The sequence below is a fragment of the Macrobrachium rosenbergii genome, chromosome 48 (assembly GCF_040412425.1).
Source record: "Macrobrachium rosenbergii isolate ZJJX-2024 chromosome 48, ASM4041242v1, whole genome shotgun sequence".
Classification (NCBI taxonomy): domain Eukaryota; kingdom Metazoa; phylum Arthropoda; class Malacostraca; order Decapoda; family Palaemonidae; genus Macrobrachium; species Macrobrachium rosenbergii.
Window position 1 is genome coordinate 57804331 of NC_089788.1, and position 20217 is coordinate 57824547.

The 20217-nt window shown below is 37.5% G+C and overlaps 1 protein-coding gene across 30 annotated transcripts in view; it reads left to right on the forward strand.

The window, feature by feature from the left end:
- tim (timeless) overlaps window positions 1–20217 on the forward strand; it is a 510805-nt gene that overhangs the window by 437046 nt on the left and 53542 nt on the right. For all 30 annotated transcript variants that reach the window (XR_010850869.1, XR_010850868.1, XR_010850866.1 and 27 more), the window contains one exon: window positions 8414–8515. Coding sequence is in view for 26 of the 30 variants with exons in the window: in XM_067091829.1 (XP_066947930.1) it covers window positions 8414–8515 (102 nt within the window). In the remaining 4 variants the exon portion in view is untranslated. The remainder of the gene's footprint in view (window positions 1–8413; window positions 8516–20217) is intronic.

Genomic DNA, 20217 nt, shown 5'->3' on the forward strand with positions numbered 1-20217 from the left:
CCCCATTGCCTATCAAGCAACACAAGGAGGCTTTCAACAGCCTGCAGCTACGACGTAGATCCTTCAGTCTTCGCCTCGGTACACCTGCCCATGCATCCATGGGTTTCACCAGTTTCGTTCTCTCCCAAGGGGCCTATTTTGGATGCCAAGTGCCCGAAGCACCACATTAAGTGCCTGTCATCCAAGATCCCATCTTGTCTCGAGCACCCGCTCCCAAGAGCCCAGTGCTGGCTTCCATGCGCCCAGCACCTGCTCTAAACATCATTTTTAATCGAGAAGTGATGTTTGGAATTTTAAGGAAATTTTAAGTGATTGTTCAACTTTAATTTTGAGAGGTGGAAGTATTTAGAAATTTTTTGTAACTGATTGACTTTAATTTTTGTAAGGGATATTTCTTCTATAACTCTTGATCACAACCTCTCTTGATATAACAGGTTATGGAATTTTTAAGAATTGTGAATGACTTACATTTAGTGTTTTAAGAATTAGCAATTAGCTGCCCTTGATTAGTAGATCCCAGGAAAAGGCAATTACGAAATAAGAAAACATTAACTCCTGTTCGTACAGTAAGCCAAAAACAGAAATTGAAAATGTCTCCACCAGCTGCTCCTTCAACCTCCACAAACACACCAGCTACAGTTGCTCATAAATTACATGCAAACAACCACATAAGTAAATTTTGGGGCAGGAAAGACGGTCAGGATACATGCAACTTGGAAAACTGGATTGAACAGGTAGAGACACACCTAATTAACACAGCCGGATCAGACCTAGAAAAATTAAATGAGGCTAAAAGCTGTCTTGATCTAGGGGAAGGAGACATATCGGCATGTCCACACTGAGTTATACAAAAGAACTAAAAATTGGGAAAATTAAACCAATATTTTAGGAAAATATGTTCCACAGTAGGCAAAACCGACCGTTATCAGCCTTGCAAAGATAGTTCATGGTTGGAAAGTAGACAGAAGAAACTACCTCGGGAGGGGTCCACAGCTATATACTGTAACTATATAAATGAATGGGGTTATCTAGTTTCAAACACTCCATGTACAAGAACAGAAGGAGGTGAAGAGGTAACATCAGTTAACAATTGCAAAACATTAATAAGATTATCATTACTGTTGGGAACTTTACCAGCAGAAGTCATTGGAAAGATGAACCATAAGTGGGGGCTAGAGGGTGATGTAGCTGATGTTGAACAAGAAGTTAGGAAAATCTTGGGTAGGAATCCTGACAGACCCTTAGCCACTGTAGGACAGGAAGACAAAATAGTCAGAACTACATTGATAGATCTAGGACAGCTAGAAATCTGAATAGGAATCCAGGTAACACATTTGAAGGAAGAATTTCAGCAGTTACATGTTACAACTGCCAAAAAAGAGGGCATTGTATAAGTGACTGCTGTGGGATAGCTTACTGCCCGTACTTTAAGAAAACAGGACATAGTGCTAGAGATTGTAGAAACAAGCCTTTTTCTAGACCTAGTCATAGATCAGAGTCACAAGGTAGAGGTAGAGATCGTAGTCAGTCTCCACAAGCTAGGAGGAACAGATATCAAAATCCTAACAGACATCAAAACACTGATCAAGCTGCAAGCCTAGTGTACTAGCCTGATCAGGAAATATCTGATGAATCGATGGCAAATTTTCACACCACCACTATCTTGGACGTTCCTACATATCAGACGAAAAGACCGGAATTTCAAATTTAAGTCCAGTCACAAGTGTTAATAAAATTAATATAGGAGATGAATCTAGTTATAGACCTGTATTTCCCGCAAATGCAGTAGAAATACTCAAGAATCTGAATTTGTTCAGATAGAGCCTGTTGGTTTATGACTGCCCAAGATTATGACATAGAACTAAAATATGTTCCAGGGAAAAACAATAAAGTAGCAGACCCATTATCAAGATACATCCCACAAGTGGATAGTATAAATATGATCAGTCAAGAAACAGTTTATTGAACTTATATGCAATGTATTTACCATGCACTACACAGAACAACTTTCCAGGCAAAACTTCATGAAGGAACAAAGAAAGGATGAAGATTTAAAGGAGATCTTTGGATCTGTGAAAAATAGAAGGAAATTTGATCATCAAGAACAAATAGAATTGAGTAAGAGAACTGGATGTCCCACAGATGCAGTGAACATCATAGACAACGTACTAGTCTGGGTGTGTGAAGAATTTGGCCCATTTAAGTCTTTTCAAGGTGCAACCCATGAAAGGCTTGCACCTCAGAGCCCAAAGTGTAAGTCATTTAACTAATGCATGATGATGACAGGACAGCACTCAAAAGACAGACTAATAAAAGGATCCTTCCATTGGAAAGGAGTTCACAAAGGTGTTAGCAACTGTGTGAAAAGTTGCAATAATTGTAACAGTTATAAAGGAAGAACAGATAAAGAAGTACCTTTAGGGAAATATCCTATTCCACAAACTCCATTTTAAAGAGTAGCCATAGATCTCATTACTAACTTGCATGCCATGAGTAACAGAAATAGAAATATACTAATGTTTATAGCTGCACTTACTAGATATACAGAGCTTATACCAATAACGGGCAAAGGAGCTTAAAGAATGTGCAGTCGCTCTCTTTGACCAAATATTTTGTAGATCTTCTGCTCCACAACTTATAATATCTGACAATGGCATAGAATTCAATAACTCACTAGTACAAGAAATTTGTGATGCATTCAAAATAGAAAAAGGTAACAATACAACCGTTATCATCCAGTTTAGCAATGGTTTAGTAGAAATGAATAACAGAAAAGTCCTGGATGCATTAAGGCATACAGTAGGACAGGATCCTGAATGGGATGTCAATTTACTCTTAGTCCAATTATCATTAAATGCTAAGAATCACACCAGTACACAAGCAACACCTATAAAAGCTTTGATGGTATATGAGCCAAGATTACTGTATGCATGGCTGAATCAGCTAATACACCCAAAATACTGTACTCTGAAGACATCATGAAGATAAGGATTGGTAATTTCAAGATAATTCATAAACAATTACACAAGAATTTAGAAGCCCAGAAGATCATGATAGATGTTGGGGACTCCTTATCGAGCCATAATAGGGCTTATTACATCCTATGGCTGTTTCTCTTGAAGGGTCTGAATCTCTTCTCTTGAGGATCACATAGGTTAAGATTTCATCCATTTTCAAATTCAAACTGAAGAGTTCTTAGCAGTGCCACACTCCTCCCGGCCTTGGAGATCTTTCTAATTAGGTCATCTCTTCAGATAAAAATGTACTGGTAGAGCTTATGGACCCAATACTGCCAAATAGCTGCGACAAGATAATGTGTAAGTGTTTTTCCAGTGTATCCAGTTATAAATATTTGGTAAACAACTTGCATAAAGCTGCTTTGCCAGCATCTCAGTACCCAAATACTAGACCCTTTGCTGGCCGTCATCTCTCTTATATCCATGCAGATGTCCAGTGTACCTTCAGCAAAGGTTAATTTATAAGTCTGAGACAAGGTATAATGTAGTGACATTACACAACACTTATTTTAGATCTTCCTTCTATTTTTGCATCCTCTGTAGAACTTCTCTTAGTAGCCAATACTATTTTCTTGGATTTGCATGTGCCTCTTAATATTAAAGATTCCACAAGTCCTGTTTGTAGTGTTTTGCTAGCAGTAGCCTTATCTTGCTGAGCCAGTAGGTTGCCTGTTGAGTGAAAAGGACTTCATTTCAAATCCTTATCAAAATGTATCTATTTTGTGTCTTAGAATTAGAAGTTTTAGGAGAGATTAGGTATACAAGAGGTTGCCCACTGATGGAAGCAGATGCCTCTCTAAAGTCAGATGATGGGATCGTTGCAAAACATCTGGAGTTTGGAGATATGGAAAATGAAGAGAAAGGGACCCCTTAAATACTTTAAATCTTCAAAGTGTCCTGTGAAATGTGATGCTGTAATGGAATTTAATGTGCAGAATTTTATGGGTTGAAACTGCTTCATTCACTGGAAACCAAGGAATTCACTCTCACCCATCTCAGAGTTATGAGAAGTGTTGGCAAATACTCGACTTGAGGCTTCTACCCATACTCTGGTCAGTTCTCCTTCCTCTGAATGGGCCATAATTTTTGAAGGAGTGTCTAGAATCTTTTTGGTCTCATCAGTCCAGCTGTGAAAAGCAGCTTGAGCAACTTACATCCTGAATACAAGAGCTGTTTATGGCTTGGTTTCAGTGCTGATGAGCAGCTCTGTGCCTCTAAAGGAGAAGGGATCTGGTCCTTGAAATGTCTGGCTTGGGTGCAAAACTTCAGAATAGCGCTGATCCCTTGAGGATAGGTGGCTTGAAACTCCAGCGATAGAACTATGTATACTCTGGTTATTTTGTAGAAGGGTGACTTGGCTCCATAGAAGAGCCTGATTCTTTTGAAGGTCCATTAGAATCTCTCTAAGAATCGCTCTGAAATTGGGCAGGGAGCAGTTCAAGTCTAGCTTAAGAGTAGCTCAGATTTTTAAAAGGAGGTGGGTCTGGGTCCCCAGAAGAGAGTGATTACAGTTCCTAACTGGAGAGTATCTCACACCTTTGTAGAGTAGCAGCTGAGGTCTTTGGAGGGAAAGTGGCTTGGGTCTTTGGAAGATGAACAGCCCAAGTCCTTGACTAAAGAAAGGAAGAAAGACATCTTTTGCAGAGGAGCAGTTCAGGTCACAAAATGAGCTGCTTGAATCTGTTTGAATGAATGCCTCAGCTTTACAGTTTTATCTGCAAGGAGTGGCTCAGGTGTGCAAATTGATCAGATATAATAGAATCATGGGTATAAACCTGTTCCTTCAGGACACCATGGTGCGTCTTTACTAGGTGTTGATTACTCGGCTCTGCACACACTTCTGCCTGCACTATAATATGCATCAGCTTGTCTGTGTAAGGAGACTGCTCTCCCTCTTTTGTTCCAGTGGCAGTACTTCTTGGCTTCAATAAATGAAAACCAGTGGAATTTCATGCACAAGTCTCTCCTGGTATCATCGCATCATCACCTGCTGTGATGCATATTAATCTGCCTGGGAGATTGGCATCTTTCTCTTGGTTGAAGTCAAGTAGCTTTCAACGATATTGGTGCTAGGTTAGTGAACTTGAGTGTTGTGTTGGCAGCAAGGGTTTTACTCACATCAGAAAGCATGTCTGAATTTGGCTCAGATGTACTTGAGCAGCAAGAATTACCAATGAATCTGGAACTGTGGAAGAAAAAGCAGAACAAATGGATTCTCAGTATAGAAATCAGAATAACTTCAGATTCTGATGGATTGATGAAATAGGCTGTTATTTACTTTAATTCATCACCTCACAAATAACAAAGAAAAACAAATACTTGTAAGGTGTGAGACAGTATATATGTTATGGCTATAGGAGAACAGTGTTTAGAAACAAGTAGCCTAATTTAAGCAGATGTAATCAAGTGGTGCACATACCTTGTACTGCAAAAGATTGCTAAGCTAAGCCTAAAGTGTAACAAAAAGTAAGCCTGGCAGTAATATTCTAGGAAAGAAATTTTCTCCCGGACATTTCTCAACACTACCATCCATGGATAAATGTTGCTATCACTGGGCAGTAATGCACTTCTTGCATGAAAAGGATAAGATGGTAAGCGGAATTCAAGAAAAATGAATGAAAGTTAATGTGAAGTTGATAGAAAATGTGTAATGAAAGGATAACAGTCCTTACAAATATTTTTCGTAAGTCTGGACACCAATTTTTATACTTGGACAAAGTATGAATTGAGTTGTCAGCTGTGGTCTTATCTGGTGCTACTGTGCAAGTGCATGACTTACCTGTCAGAGATTGGTGCTCTTCTTGCTGTTCTTCCTTCAGAGGATTGACTGGGTACATTCTTTAAACAAATGGAATGGAAGCATTGGTTGGTGTGTGGATCATGGTAGTGATTGATTGATTGATTATGAAATTTAGGTCTTGAAGACCAAGCACCGGAACCCATCAGGATTATTCAGCGCTGTAATGAAGGTGAAATATATAAATTAATGACATGGTTGATAATGAATAGGTGAATGATGATATACTAGTAAAATTCAGTGTTAAAATATGAACGTAAAAAATGAAGAATGATATTAGATAGAACCAACAAAAACTAAGTATATATTAAACTTTTATATTCAAAATATATACTTAGTACAAGAATAAATGACTAAAATCTTTATTAAGTGTACTGAAATCATATCTCATTAAATAACCAGGTTCTTTCAGATAACTCATAAGGTTATCTACCACAACGTCATCATTTAAAATTTCTAAAATAGTCTTCCCAGTTAGTAAGTACTTATTAAATTTAGAACAGTGCACCAGCATGTGCCCAACAGATAGCTGACCACCACAGTGAGCACAAACTGGGGCACTGACTCTCTCTAAAATATAGCTATGAGTGAAGCGGGTTTGGCCAATCCTAAGCCTTGTTAGGATGATCTCAAATCTTCTGTTACGATTAAAACCAAAACTCCAAAAATCATGTTTTCGAATGTTTCTGTCCTTCCTAGTTGTGGATAAAATGGGGGGGAAGTCCATCTCTGCTGCCATTTTGTGCAAATGTGTCGTCTGATAACTGGACGCATATCCAAATGCGGCACCTTATTAGTTGAGGTTTATAAAAGAGTTTCATAGTCAAACTGGTAATTTGCATAAAACATATGTACTGTAATATAGAAGGTAGGACTGGAGGTCATCAGGCAGTGCATGCACATTCATTTGTAATGATGAAAGTACCCAAGATATGTGATAGAAAGGATGAATTCAATGCACAAAGATGTTTCTTTACTCTTAACTTTGATAAGTCTCGTCAGGGTCCTTTGAAGGAATTTGAAAATTCCAGAAAGTAATGCTTGGGCATGTCAGGCTGAGTGCTTTTAGCACAGCTTGTCAGGGGATAGATAGTACTTGAATGGTCTAGTCAGCTCTTATGAGTTTCAGATTTATACCAAGTTGTAGCAAACATATTGGTGACTTTGAGGAGTTAGGTAGGTGTTTTCTGCCTTATCCATTTTTAGGAGCATGCGATTACCATCAGCAATCTGGTTAAGTTACCAAGAACTGCTAAAAGAAGAAATCATCTTTGTATGAGGAAAACTGTAATTTTCAACTTAGTGCCTGCAGAGATTGTCAGATGGACTCCAGGATGGGGGTAGTTACATTTTATTGGGTACAATTGCATCCAGGTGGTTCACTTTAGTGACACTGTGTACAACTTTGTAGAATCTTAGTAGTTCAGCTTTGCTGTTATGTATACCACTTCATATTAAATTAATTACTAAAGATACCTCAGGGGAATTGGGCATTAGAGTGAAAACAGCACGGGAGCCCTTACTTTCCCATGACAGTAATTATGGAAACAGATACCTGATGCCATTGTAAATTTAACCCCTGTCTTAGTTCCTTTATTATCCTCTCAGTTTCTTCCTCTGCCACTCTCTTTTATATCATCATCTTGTTTTCTGTTAGTCTTGACTTTCCTTTCTGTTTCATCCCTGGCCATTTCTCCTTGAAATCATTGCTACATTTCCTGTCATAGTTGCTTTATATTTTTTTGGATGATCTCACTTCCTGTTGTAATTCTGTAACTATCCTGTCTGTTTTCTCCTTGGCTGTTATCATTGTAAATTATCATCTTATTTCCTATCATAGTGGAATTTGAGGTCAGCGGGAAAGTAGTGGGACTTTATGCATGGCAGTCCCTCACTTTCAAATGATACTGGACTTACAGAAACAGTTACAACTTACAGAAACAGTTACCTAATATGATTCTAAATTCACCTTTTCTGTATGAAAGACATGTCTCCGAAATATCTGTACATTATCCATATGCCCATTAAAGGCAACAAGAAATATTCACCACTTTGCTGTCCTTCATCTCATCATGTTTACTAATTAGACCTCTCATTTTTAGGCATAGAAGTTATATACAGTAGATGAATAGATGAAAAGTTGTAATGCCTCATAAATAATAGTGATCTGATGAAGTGTGATGGTTATTGCCATCATATTTTTTTTTACTATATATAGATTTCAGGATTTTCAACCAATACAGTATGTAGCTTGTGTATAAGGTTTTTTTTAACAAGTGTGCTACCATAAGTCTTATGGGCAGCAGTCACAACTATCTTTACTACCTGGTCAAATACAGAACTATAATTTTGACCTGTGTGCCAGCTAGTCCTGGTCTGGATAGAACAGTGGTTTATATGCAATAAAATATGTTTGTTGTTTGAAATTATATCTAAACAAAAAAAATACCTGTTCATTTAATTAATTACTGTTTTATACTAAGTGATAAGTGTATTTTAAGTGCAGTACCATAATAGTATAACTGCTATTACAAAAATGTTTTATGAAATTAAATAGGGTTTACAGTATATGATGTCAGGTTGTTTTTCTTTGTTGCAGGAACTATATCAGAGAAGACAGAAGGAAGCATTGAAGGGAATATGACTTTCACAGAGGACAGTAATGAATGGGATGAAAATGGCTCAATAGTTTACCTCATCGGTACGTATTTGGTGTTGAAATGTGGCTGTGTAAACTAGGGAAGGAAGGGATGAATATTCTAATTCTACAGGAATTTCTATGATTATCATTCACAGGAATTTTCTTAGTTGGGTTATTCTAAGAAAAAATGTAAAATTACATAATCCTTTTTTAAAAGACATAATTGACATGAAATGCAAAATGGAATGAGAGACATTTTAATGTTTTCTTTTGTTTAATATGTCCAATTTTAATTTCTGATTAGGTTAAAAGTAAAAACATATACTGTTAGATTCTCAGCAGCCTAGGTTAGACAAAAGGCCCCGTAGGTGGTTAGTGCATGCGAGGTGCACTGTAGACATTACTTAAGGGTCTTTGCAGCATCCCTTCAGCCCCTAGCTGCAATCTCTTTCATTCCTTTTACTGTACCTCTGTTCATATCCTATTTCTTCTGTGTGACTTTCCACCCTCTCTAACAATTGTTTCATAGTGCAACTGGAAGGTTTTCCTCCTGTCACACCTTTCAAACATTCTTACTGTCAATATCCCTTTCAGCAGTGAATAACCTCATGGGTCCCAGCGGTTGGCCTTTGGCCTGAATTCTCTATTCTATTCTGTTTGATGGTAGGGTAAAATAGGGAATATCATTTTTTTTCTTCTTGTATGAACTGAATTTAGAATGAAAAATTACACTAAAGCCAAGAAATTAATGAAAACATTCAGGGTAATAAAGAGGCAACAGCAGGACATCTTCCCCCTTTTCCAGCCACAATGTCAGTCTCATGGAAACTAGATTGATGTGTAACTAAATCATTCTCATCAAAGGTCTTTGGTTTTGATAAGAAAACTGTGATCTTGAGCAAGGGAAAAAGGGACTTCTATGGGTGTCTGAAAAGATAGGGCTTTTACAAAGATGCTTATAATTTATTTATTCTTCCTGCAGTAGCCATGAAGAGCATTACATAATAGCTTTCTGGTGGAGGCTAAGGAAAGCCAAGAAAAGCAGTCCTGTTGTTTACAAAGCCCCTTTCCTTAAATAGCAATAGACTGTTATAATAAATATGTTACATTTTATGAGGACTAAAGCAGGGAAAGAAAATGCTGAACTTTTTTAGAGAAGTTGAAGTATCTTTCGGAACTTAAGACAAGGGTGCATGACAAGGACACAATCAGTGTTAAAAGAAGTTTTTGGTCACAGATGAAGCCACAACTTCATGGCATTCTTTAGCCTCCAAAAGAATGTCAGGTGAAGTTGCAGCAAAGACAGCTTCACATTGTCTTTCTGAGGAAGCTTTTGCTGGTCTGACATTTGTAAAAGCTCTAGTTTCTAGTAACTGGTATTGTCATGTGCACTTCAGCAAGTATGGATGTGTAAATGCTGAGAGCCTAGGAATGTTGAAAAGGGTCTTTCAGTAGACTTCTTACTGACAGCTTCATATTGTCTTTCTGAGGAAGCTTTTGCCAGTCTGACATTTGTAAAAACTCTGGCTTCTAGTAACTGGTTTTGTCATGTATGCTTCAGTAAGTATGGATGTGTAAATGCTGAGAGCCTAGGGGTGTTGAAAAGGGTCTTTCAGTTGACATCTTACTACTGTATATGCAGAACATTCCAAATAAAACTGAAACTTGCTTTTCTTGCACAGGACAAAAAATCAGTTTTGTGCTGGCCAGTACATTGCCACTAGCTTGGCTGTATCCAGTAAATTTTCCCCTTTTTGTGGTTTTCCAAATTTTGGACACTGGTGGAAACAGCTGACCCACCATTTGTATGCCATTGGAAAACGTAGGACCTTTCCCATAGATGACCCAATCCTGTGAGTTATTTTAATACTACTGATATAGTGAATAGCTAGGTTGCAAGTACAGTAAGAGTAATAATAGTTGGTTGTGTAGATCAAGTGAAATTAAATTTCAAAAATACATTTTTGTAATCACAACCCCATTAACCATAAGTATGCCTTATTTTGTAGTCTGCATGTTCCCAGGTTTACCAATCTTTTGTCCATCAGACAGAAGCACTACCATGCATGGTTACTTACATTTTATCTATATTTATTTATTAATTTAATTTAATTTGCCAAGTCTGTCTTCTCTTCTAATTCTGCAGTTTACCATCTTCTCTTGTCTGTTCCAAAGACCAGTCCTTGCAATGATCACAACAGTTGTCTGAATCACAATTTACACCTCGATGATCAATGCATATTTCATGAGGATCATACTTTAGTGAAGATAATCTGACCTTACAACTGTTTACCTTATAAAATCTAACAGATTTTGATAGTGGGGGATTAAGAAGAGGAATCCATACTGTACTGCCAGTAGAAAACCAAAATCCAGACAATCCAATTCATTAAACAATGAAAAACAATATAAAATTGTGAGTGCTTGTCAACATAACTGGTCAGTTTCATCTCCAAGGGAAGAATGACAACCAAAACAATTGCTGTTTTACCCTCACCCTGCAAACAGAGGGGTGTGGGTAACTAATGAGAGCACTTGTTGACTGTTTCAGTTTTAACACATTGAATTTGTGGAGATAAAGGAAATGACAGAGGGTAAGTTTCACCTCAAAAATAAAGTTTTATGTTAATAATCACTTTTAAATATAATAGTGACTTATTACATTAATTCTCTCATGTGATGTATACTAGCTGTCTGTCCACACACTGGCAGTTGTGGCTTGGTTGTGCTTTAATTGTACTGTAATAAGCTATTTGTACTTTTGTGTTTTTCTGCTGTACTTACAAAGGCCTTCCAGGCAAAACTTGTCATACCTCTGTGTCTTCCTATAACAAGGATGCTTATCTCCTCTGCAGCAGTTCAAGCCAGGTATGCTCATTCACCTCGTGTGAAATAAATCACAACAGGTCACCTGACCAGCAGTAATGCTAACAACATAGTAGAATGTGCAGTACAAGAAACATCTTGAGAACAACACTTACACCTTGCTGATGTATTTCCCGCCTCAAAATCATGTATGTAACCCTCACTTTCTTTGGTGGTAGTGAAGGAAAAAACCAATAACACAAGAGTTCAGCCTGATCTTTGCAATCTGCCTTCTTGACTTATCAACTAACCACCACCTCCTTTACATAAACCTTGTTGCCTGCTCTGCTGCACATTATGAGTGTCTCACCTGCTTTACCTTTGGACACATCAACCTCTAATCATCCCGCTCATCTCTATCAGCCCTCTTTTCGTGTGCTCAGCTCTTTATGCTACCTGTAAACTGGACCACCCATTTGACTTTTGCACCACTTCCTGTGGCATGCCCAGTGGAGATGTCAACATCCTGAAGAGGTGTATTTGTCTGACCTAATATAACAGTATTTTATCCAGACACGACTTGGGCAACTTGTCAAGGTGACAGTTTTCTTGCATCCCCCTCCATCCTTGACTATACCTGTTCTTCCTGGCACTCACCTTCAGCAATTCTTTCTCTACCCAACCTGGATGAAAGCCCAATCATGATTGCTCCACAAGGTGCTGACATGGAAGTTCACGCCCCTGAGTAGAGCTGGAGTCCATCATCAACCTGTTCAAGGCATCTTGAAGGAATGATGAGCCATTCCCTGATTTTATTTATTTTTTTTTTTTTTTTTGTAAGTTTCCTCCTCAAACAAAAGGAAACCAGTTTGAGACTTCAGAAATGGAGATTGAGATTTTCACCCCTCTAAATCATCACCAAGCTTGACCATAGCTGTGGCCATGACCAATATCTCTCCATCAGCCACCATTTCTTCAACAAGGAGGAAGAGGAGGAGGAGGTAGCAGTTGTCGTCAGAAATCAGAGTAGCCTCTGCAACTTGTGACAGGAAACCAGCTGATCTTTGGTCTACCACTGAGGATTCCTGCAACCTCCAAGGCACCAGTCACAACAAAGGGATCACTGACTCTTGCCAAATGCAAAGACTAGCAGGAGGGTGAATAGGACCAAAACTTGACCTCAGGATGAGATTTCCTTTTCAAGACTCCTGGATATGGTATGTGAGGTCCAATAGTTGGTGTAGAGAGACCAAAGATGCCAAAAAGAAAACCTTAGCCACTGAACTCAGGAGTGACTCCATAGATAACCCTGCCACTCATATCTGTGATTTGCACATGCCTGTTTTTCTAGACAGTTACCAGAGTGAGACTGCGGAAGGAAGGGCAAGGCTTCACCAAAGGTTACGATAGAACACATCTGCTTGAAGTATATTTTGGCTCCAGACAAGTGACTTTTTAGTGTTTATAGGCTGCAAGGATGCTCATGACAGGCTTATCACCCATCTTTGGAAACCTAAGCCATTACGTAATACACTATTATGCCATCCCCAGACTTTCTTTGTCTAAGGCAGATATGACTAAGCACTTCCTCCAGGTGCCTCCAACCTTGTCAAACTGGCAGAAATGGATGTTGAGAGCTGTCGGATCTTTGCCAATAGAGGAAATCAAGATATTGGAATAAGCTGCCAAGGCAAGGAGGGTGCTTTCACCTGGCCGTACATCCATCCTGTACATTCATATGGTGTTATACCTCCATGCAGATGTGTTAATGAAGAAAAGAGGAATGGTGATGAAGGACCTCTCTGATCTCTTGCCTCCCTTTGACATCAAGAATTTATTGGTATCAGATCCTTTAAACCTAGTTCTTTTTCTAGAGAATATCAACAAGGAACTGGCAGGGTAACTCTCTTCAGCCTGAAGTAACAGTTGTTTATGTCAAGAGGTATGCTAGCACCAAAAGACTTCAGTTAACTTAACTATGACAGAGACAACAGAGAACATCAGACACGCCCTCAAGATCTTACTCCCCCATCCCCATCAGGGTAACTCAGGCAGGAGGGAACAGTTCCCCTCTAGGCCAGGAAAGGGGGATGGCATAAAGCAAAGTCCCATGGTAAGCAGGATTGTAAGAAGTGAGTATTATACCCCTTGAGATTCCTTTTCTAGAGATATTCCCTTTTCTAGAGATATGCTCCACCTTTCTTTGCTGCAGTGTAAAGTTCTTGACCCAGATGCATGCAATTGGGAAACTGATGTAGACAGGACTAGGCTTTTATGGTTTGTATTTATAGTGTCCAAAGCAATAGGATGATAGAGACCAGATGTTGACTTCAGCCCACAAAACAGGTTTGTGAGCCAGACTTCCTTCAGGATGGAAACAGTGGAGTTGTTGCTGAAATCCATCAAGAAGAAAGACTTTGGCGCCTTTGGACCTTGCGGATGCAAACTCTCACATCCCCATCCATTCAACTTCAAAGGTATACCTTTGCTTCATCCAGGAAAGGAAGGTATACCAGTCAAATCCTGTGTTTCAGCAGTCGACTGCATCACAAATTTTCACCCAATTTCAGCACCAGTAACAGCATGGGTATATCAGATTGTAATAATACTTTGGACATAGCTCGATAAGTAAACTACAAGAAATCAGACTTACTGAATTCAACAAAAGCTTCATGCATTGTAGGGTCATCAGTACCAAAAGGGAGCTAGTTTGCCTGACAAGAGTACAGAATCATGAGGTTGCTTTTCTTGATACAGAGATTCTGGTAGAATTCCATTCCTCAAGCTAAGCTATGGCAATCCCTGATTAGGCACCTGATATTTTTGTAGATGCTGGTTCCTCACAGATACTTCAGCTTGCAATTTTTACAGCATCAACTTGCAAAGTTGCAGTTGCTGGCTACTCTTCCAGCCCAACCTGGTCATAGCCTCGAAGGCTGTTATGGAAAATCTTCATTTGTGGCAGGACCTAAATCACATTTATTGTTGGGGTACCACTGGTTTCTCCCACCCATAAATCTTTTGGTTTATATATATTTTGAGCCAAAGTTGTAGAGCACACCTACTGGACCACCAAAATCAGGCTCTTGGCCATCATCAACTTCCTAGGCCTCCAAGTATTCATTTCATTTTGTACTTGATAGAAAGGAAATAGGTATGATGGCTGAAAACATGACCACATTAACATGGGTGCAAAATCAGGAAGGCACTTGGTAAGAAACCCTTTGTCAGTTGGTAGTCAAAAGTATTTGTGTGGTTAGAGGTTACCATTGGCATTGTGCCAAGATTTATTGTAGAGAAACACAATGTATGATACCTCAGCAGGTTAAACTTGATTCTTTGGGGTATGCTACAGTTAGGCCTATTTACAACGAGCCTGAACCACAAGCAAGTGCAGCAGCTCAGAGAACAATTCAGTGCTTTAACTTTGGGACAACTTTGATGTCTATACTTTCCTTTATTTGGCCTCATCAGCAAGTTCTATGAAAAAGCTCACTTTCTCTAACAGCATAAAGATAATAGTAGCTCTATTTTGCCCATAGCAGGAGTAATTTGTGGGTCTAGTATCCATGATTGCAGGCAATCCCCAAAACTTCCCAACCTGGAAGAAATGACAAATTTTTAAAGTAATTTGTATTTGTTCTAACATACAAACCCTCGATCTTCTACCTTCGGATGTTGCCCATAGGTCCTTGGACTCCTTTTCCTTGGATCCTGTGGTGGATGCTCAACAAGCTGTGGTTCACCCAGCTCTTGAGGGATAGGTTGCATCTCGCCTAAGGTGTGTGACTGCAAGGAGAAGGTGTGTGTGTGTGGGAATGGCCTTCTCCCTTTCTCTTGTCTTTCTTCCTCTTCCAGTGGGCAAAGGAACAGTGAATGAGCTGTCACGTGCTGGACTGGCATGCATGCATCCTATCTATAATCCAGCTCTATTTGGATTAGTAGATGCAATCCTTCCCTCTCTGGCAAGGGGAGAAGGGACTGACTATGAGCAAACCAGTTGGTTATTTGTAGCTTTACAGTCTCCGACACTCGAGGTTCATCCAAACCTTTTTTGAATCGAGGATATTTCATTCCTTTAATTCAAAATGCCCAGATGTCTGACGATTGAACATCTGTCTTGTTCAATAGATCAGAGGTATGGTCTCCTTCCTCTGCTCTTTCATGACCAGGAAGAGAGTACCCAGGTGAGCCGAACTACCAACTAGTTCAAAGATTTACCTAGAATTCTCCCTCCAAAAGTAAGTCTCCCATATGTAAAGACCGAGGGTTTGTATTTGTATAGAAACAAATGACAAATTTTAAAAGTAATTTGTATTTTTCCTAACTTACAAACCTGAGGTCTTTATGTTAAAGGGCCCACCTCTTACCGCCCCTCATTCTCTCACTTGGGCCAGAAGGTAAACTGCATAGAACTGAATGTACTCCAATTTGGTGAACAGTACTTCCGTCCCTACCATTGGTAACTGTTACCATAACCTCCTTGCAAAAGTTTAACGGCTGGATTTCCAGCTCGCTGAAAGTTAATCCCATATAACTGCACACAGAATCCACGCCAATCTGAACAGCCTTTATCTAAGTGTCTGCAGACAGTGTAGTCAACAAATTTTTGTCAGGCCAAGTTTGTTACTGTGGCGTAAGGGACACTGGTTTTGTCAACCCTGCTGTGCAAGTTAACTGTGAATTTTTTTCTGTATCCGTGAAAGAAATTCTGTCTGTGCAACCAAAGGATACAGATCTACATTCTCTTTAGTATTTGCACTTCGTGGGCTGGTTGTGGGTTCTTCTGGGGATTTGCAGATGCTCATGCAGCATAATGGAAAAAGTTCTTTATGAGTCATTCAGACCTCTTAATTGGGGTCTCTTGTTTGTCGTAAAGAGTTTAAAAGCATCCTTATAAGCTTCTACAGAATGCTTCTTTATTGGATCTTTCACTGAATATTATTTTACTTAAGCATAATTCATCCTTATCCCACATTTATGGTACTGTCACAAGATGCAGATTTTTGGAGTTATTAGCTTCTACATCTTATGCTAGAGTATAGATACTGTAGCTTAAGTTTTCTAGTTGGATCCTTAAGGGAAGTGCAAGCACTCTTGGATCCTCAGCATTTCGCTTTCCCTCCTAAATAAGTCTTCTCACAGTTATTCTTCTCAAAAAGTGAAGTTAGCAGGTACATACCAGAGTTTCCACAGTTAGCATGTGCAGTAGACTTTTGTTTGATAAACAAAGGTTGGTGAACCTGGGAACTCGTGAACTGCTAAGTACACACACACACACACAGTATGTTCATTAATAGCAAAAACATACAAAACTAACAACTCTTCATAAAAATCTTCTGCACAGATATAAGCATTCATCAGGGTCAAAATACAAGCACCAAAAAAAATACAGACAACTTTTTAAAAAGTTTGGGCACAAATCTAGTGTTTCATAATTAAGCATAATTATGGACTGATACAGTAGGCAGTTTTGTAGTACACATACAAAACAAACTGTTCAAAAGCATCACAATCTCACAAAACAGAATTCAGTAAGAGGGCTCAATATAATACAACTTCGACTTGATAGCATTAAACACTCGCCAAAAAAAAAAAAAAAAAAAAAAATCATAGGTGCAACCCAGAGTCCAAGCTACATTTACCATAGACAATTAATTCCTCTAGTTCTGTTCTTTTTACTTAGTTCCTGGAACTTCAGATTCATCAGTACAATTCAAAGTATACTTCTCACTAGAGGCTGTATTAACAATATAAAAGCCAATTTGTAGTTTTCAGTTAACAGTATAGTAAGAGGAGTGCAACAGTTCTGAAATTAATTTTGACTGAAGTCGGCAAAACAAAAATGCCACAAATCCTAGGTTAGCACCACAATAGGTATACTGAAATGCACATTATTTTTACAAATGACAATGAATATATACTTTTATAAGGATTTCATTTTAAATAGGACTGATTTTTTTCCCATAAAGCATACAGATGCAATGGTAAAATGGCAAGAGCAGATAATGATACGGTTCTCAAATGAGGACATATATTTTGAAAAATGAAGAAACAAACAACATAAGGATAAAAATTTACTCTATATGTGTCTGTGTTGTAAAAGCTTATTTGGAGAAAATTTGACTGACTTTATGCCAAAACTATGCACACTGTGTATATATATATACAGTAGGTCCTCAGCTTACAGCAGGGGATCCATTCCAGCGCCGCTCTGTAAGTTGATTTCTGCTGTAAGTCAGTGTTTCGTCATTATCAGTGATTTAACAGCGCTTACCACACCATAACTTGATGTTGCATCAAGTTACACCACCGTTAGTGCTGTTAACTTAATTCCTACTCCTGCCGTTAGTGCTGTCAATGGCACTGTAACTTGATGCAACATCAAGTTACGGCACTGGAAAATGCCATTAACAGTACTGAAAAAGTGCCATAAGATCAAATCCACTGTAAGTCGGTGATGCACTGTGTGTGTATGTATATATATATATATATATATATGCATATATATATATATATATATATATATATATATATATATATATATATATATATAATATATATATATGATGCATATATATATATATATATATATATATATATCGAATATATATGTAAGTCGGTGATATATATATATATATATATATATATATATATATATATACAGGCAGTCCCTGGTTTACTGACGGGGGTTCAGTTTTGACGCCGCGTCGTAAACTGAAAATCATCGTAAACCGAAACATCGTCGAAAATCGTCAAAAATCCTATGAAAATCTTAGTTTTAACGCTTTGGGTGTATTGAAAATGATGTAAGCTACATTTTTATTGAGTTTTTCATTGAAAAAAAATCCAAATTTTGATTATTCTGTCATTTTGGAGCCATATTTCTTCCGACAGATCGGTGTAAAACGCGTCGTAACCCCGGGACATGCGTCGTAAACCAGGAAATCATTTCTGATGAATATATTTGAAAAGCGCCAGAACCTCGGAACGTCGTAGGCCGGACCCATCATAAACCGGGACTGCCTGTACATTATATATATATATATATATATATATATATATATATATATATATATATATATATATATATATATATATATATATATATATATATATATATATATATACATATATATATATATATACACACACACACACACACACACACACACACACACACACACAGTGAACCCTCAGATTCATAAATGCGATATCATACCCCCCCACAAATAGCTAAAATCCATGTATACTTAAAGCCCCTCTAAATCCATTTAGAACTGCCCATTTTGATAGTTTAAACACAAGAAAAACCCAGTAAAAATGCTTATACCTGAGTATTTTAATAGTTTATCACAAAAAAGTGCATTTATTCATGAAAATTATATAAAAATACAGTAATTAGTGAATATTTCTCAGTGAAAAATACGGTAATGGGCGAATTTTCTGCAAAAATGGGTAGATATGTTCCACAGAGAAACCCATGAATTTTGTGATTATATATATATATATATATATATATATAGTATATATATATATATATATATATATATATATATATATATATATATATATATATATATATATATATATATATATATATATATATATATATATATATATATATATATATATATATATATATATATATATACATATACATATACATATACACAGTAAACCCCCGTATTCGTGTTCTCACGATTCGCCGACTCATGTATTCACGGATTTCTCTTCGGAACATATCTACCCATTATTTGCGGAAAATTTACCCATTCGCGGTATTTTCCACTGAGAAATATTCACTAAATACTGTATTTTCATCTCATTTTCATGACTAAATGCACTTTTTGTGATAGAACTATTAAAATACTCGGGTAATGCTCGAGTTACGATAATTCGATTTTGCAATGGGGTAAGCTATTAATACTGATACGACAATGTTATTTATAAAATATTTTAAAATTTCGTGTGGGCGCAGGCAGTAGCGTAATCAGGCAGTGAGAGAGACCAATTTGCAATAGACAACTTTTCCTCCATCTCTTTATCCCATCATCTAGTTAAAAAAGTAATAGAGAATGATAAAAATATTGTTAGTAACGTTATACTCTTGCGTAAATGCGTACACCCATAATCAACCACCAAGAAACTTGTTTTGCTTATAACCGAATCGGATAATGACGGCCATTTACCTGTATTTCAGTCATCGTATGGTAATAAACAATTACTGTAGGTTACGGCACAAATGACGTTAAGTAGAATAGGACTGATATATTTTTACATTATACCCTTATTTGGTATGGATAAAAGATTGTCAAGGAAATATACTGCTAAATTTAAGCTGCAAGATGTAGCTGCAGCTGAGAAAACAATGTTCAAGCTGCTAATGACTATACTGTAAATTATCGTGCATCGGCAACACGGATGAAACTCGATTGTAATTAAAATGGGAGAGAAAGTATTTTAATCAAAACTCCTGGGCATGAAAGAACACATTACTGTTATTTTTACACCAATAAATGATAAATATGTAAAGCTAGTATTATGATGAAATCAAGTGAAAATAGCGAACAGAATCTTGAATTTTTTTACACGAAACAAACGCCCCCAAATGTCAATCGTCATCTATTAACAAAAGTAATAGATAAAATATTTTCACAATGAGACGCATTTTAGTTATATTTCGATTTAAAAACACTTCGTACAACGAAAAATAACCTTGCTCCTTGTAAATAAAGTATCTAACTAGAAGCAAGAAAAGTGCTCTGAACTGAGTTAAATGCAGTGAAATAAACACCACGTAAACATTTCCAAACCAAAACACTGATCGCTATGTGCGCAATTTTTAATACAAAAGCAATATAAGAATGTACACAGTATTATTGGATACAGTGAATTAAGGCATAACATTTTAAAAGATCCATGGAAAAGATGCATATTCGTTATGTTGATGTTTG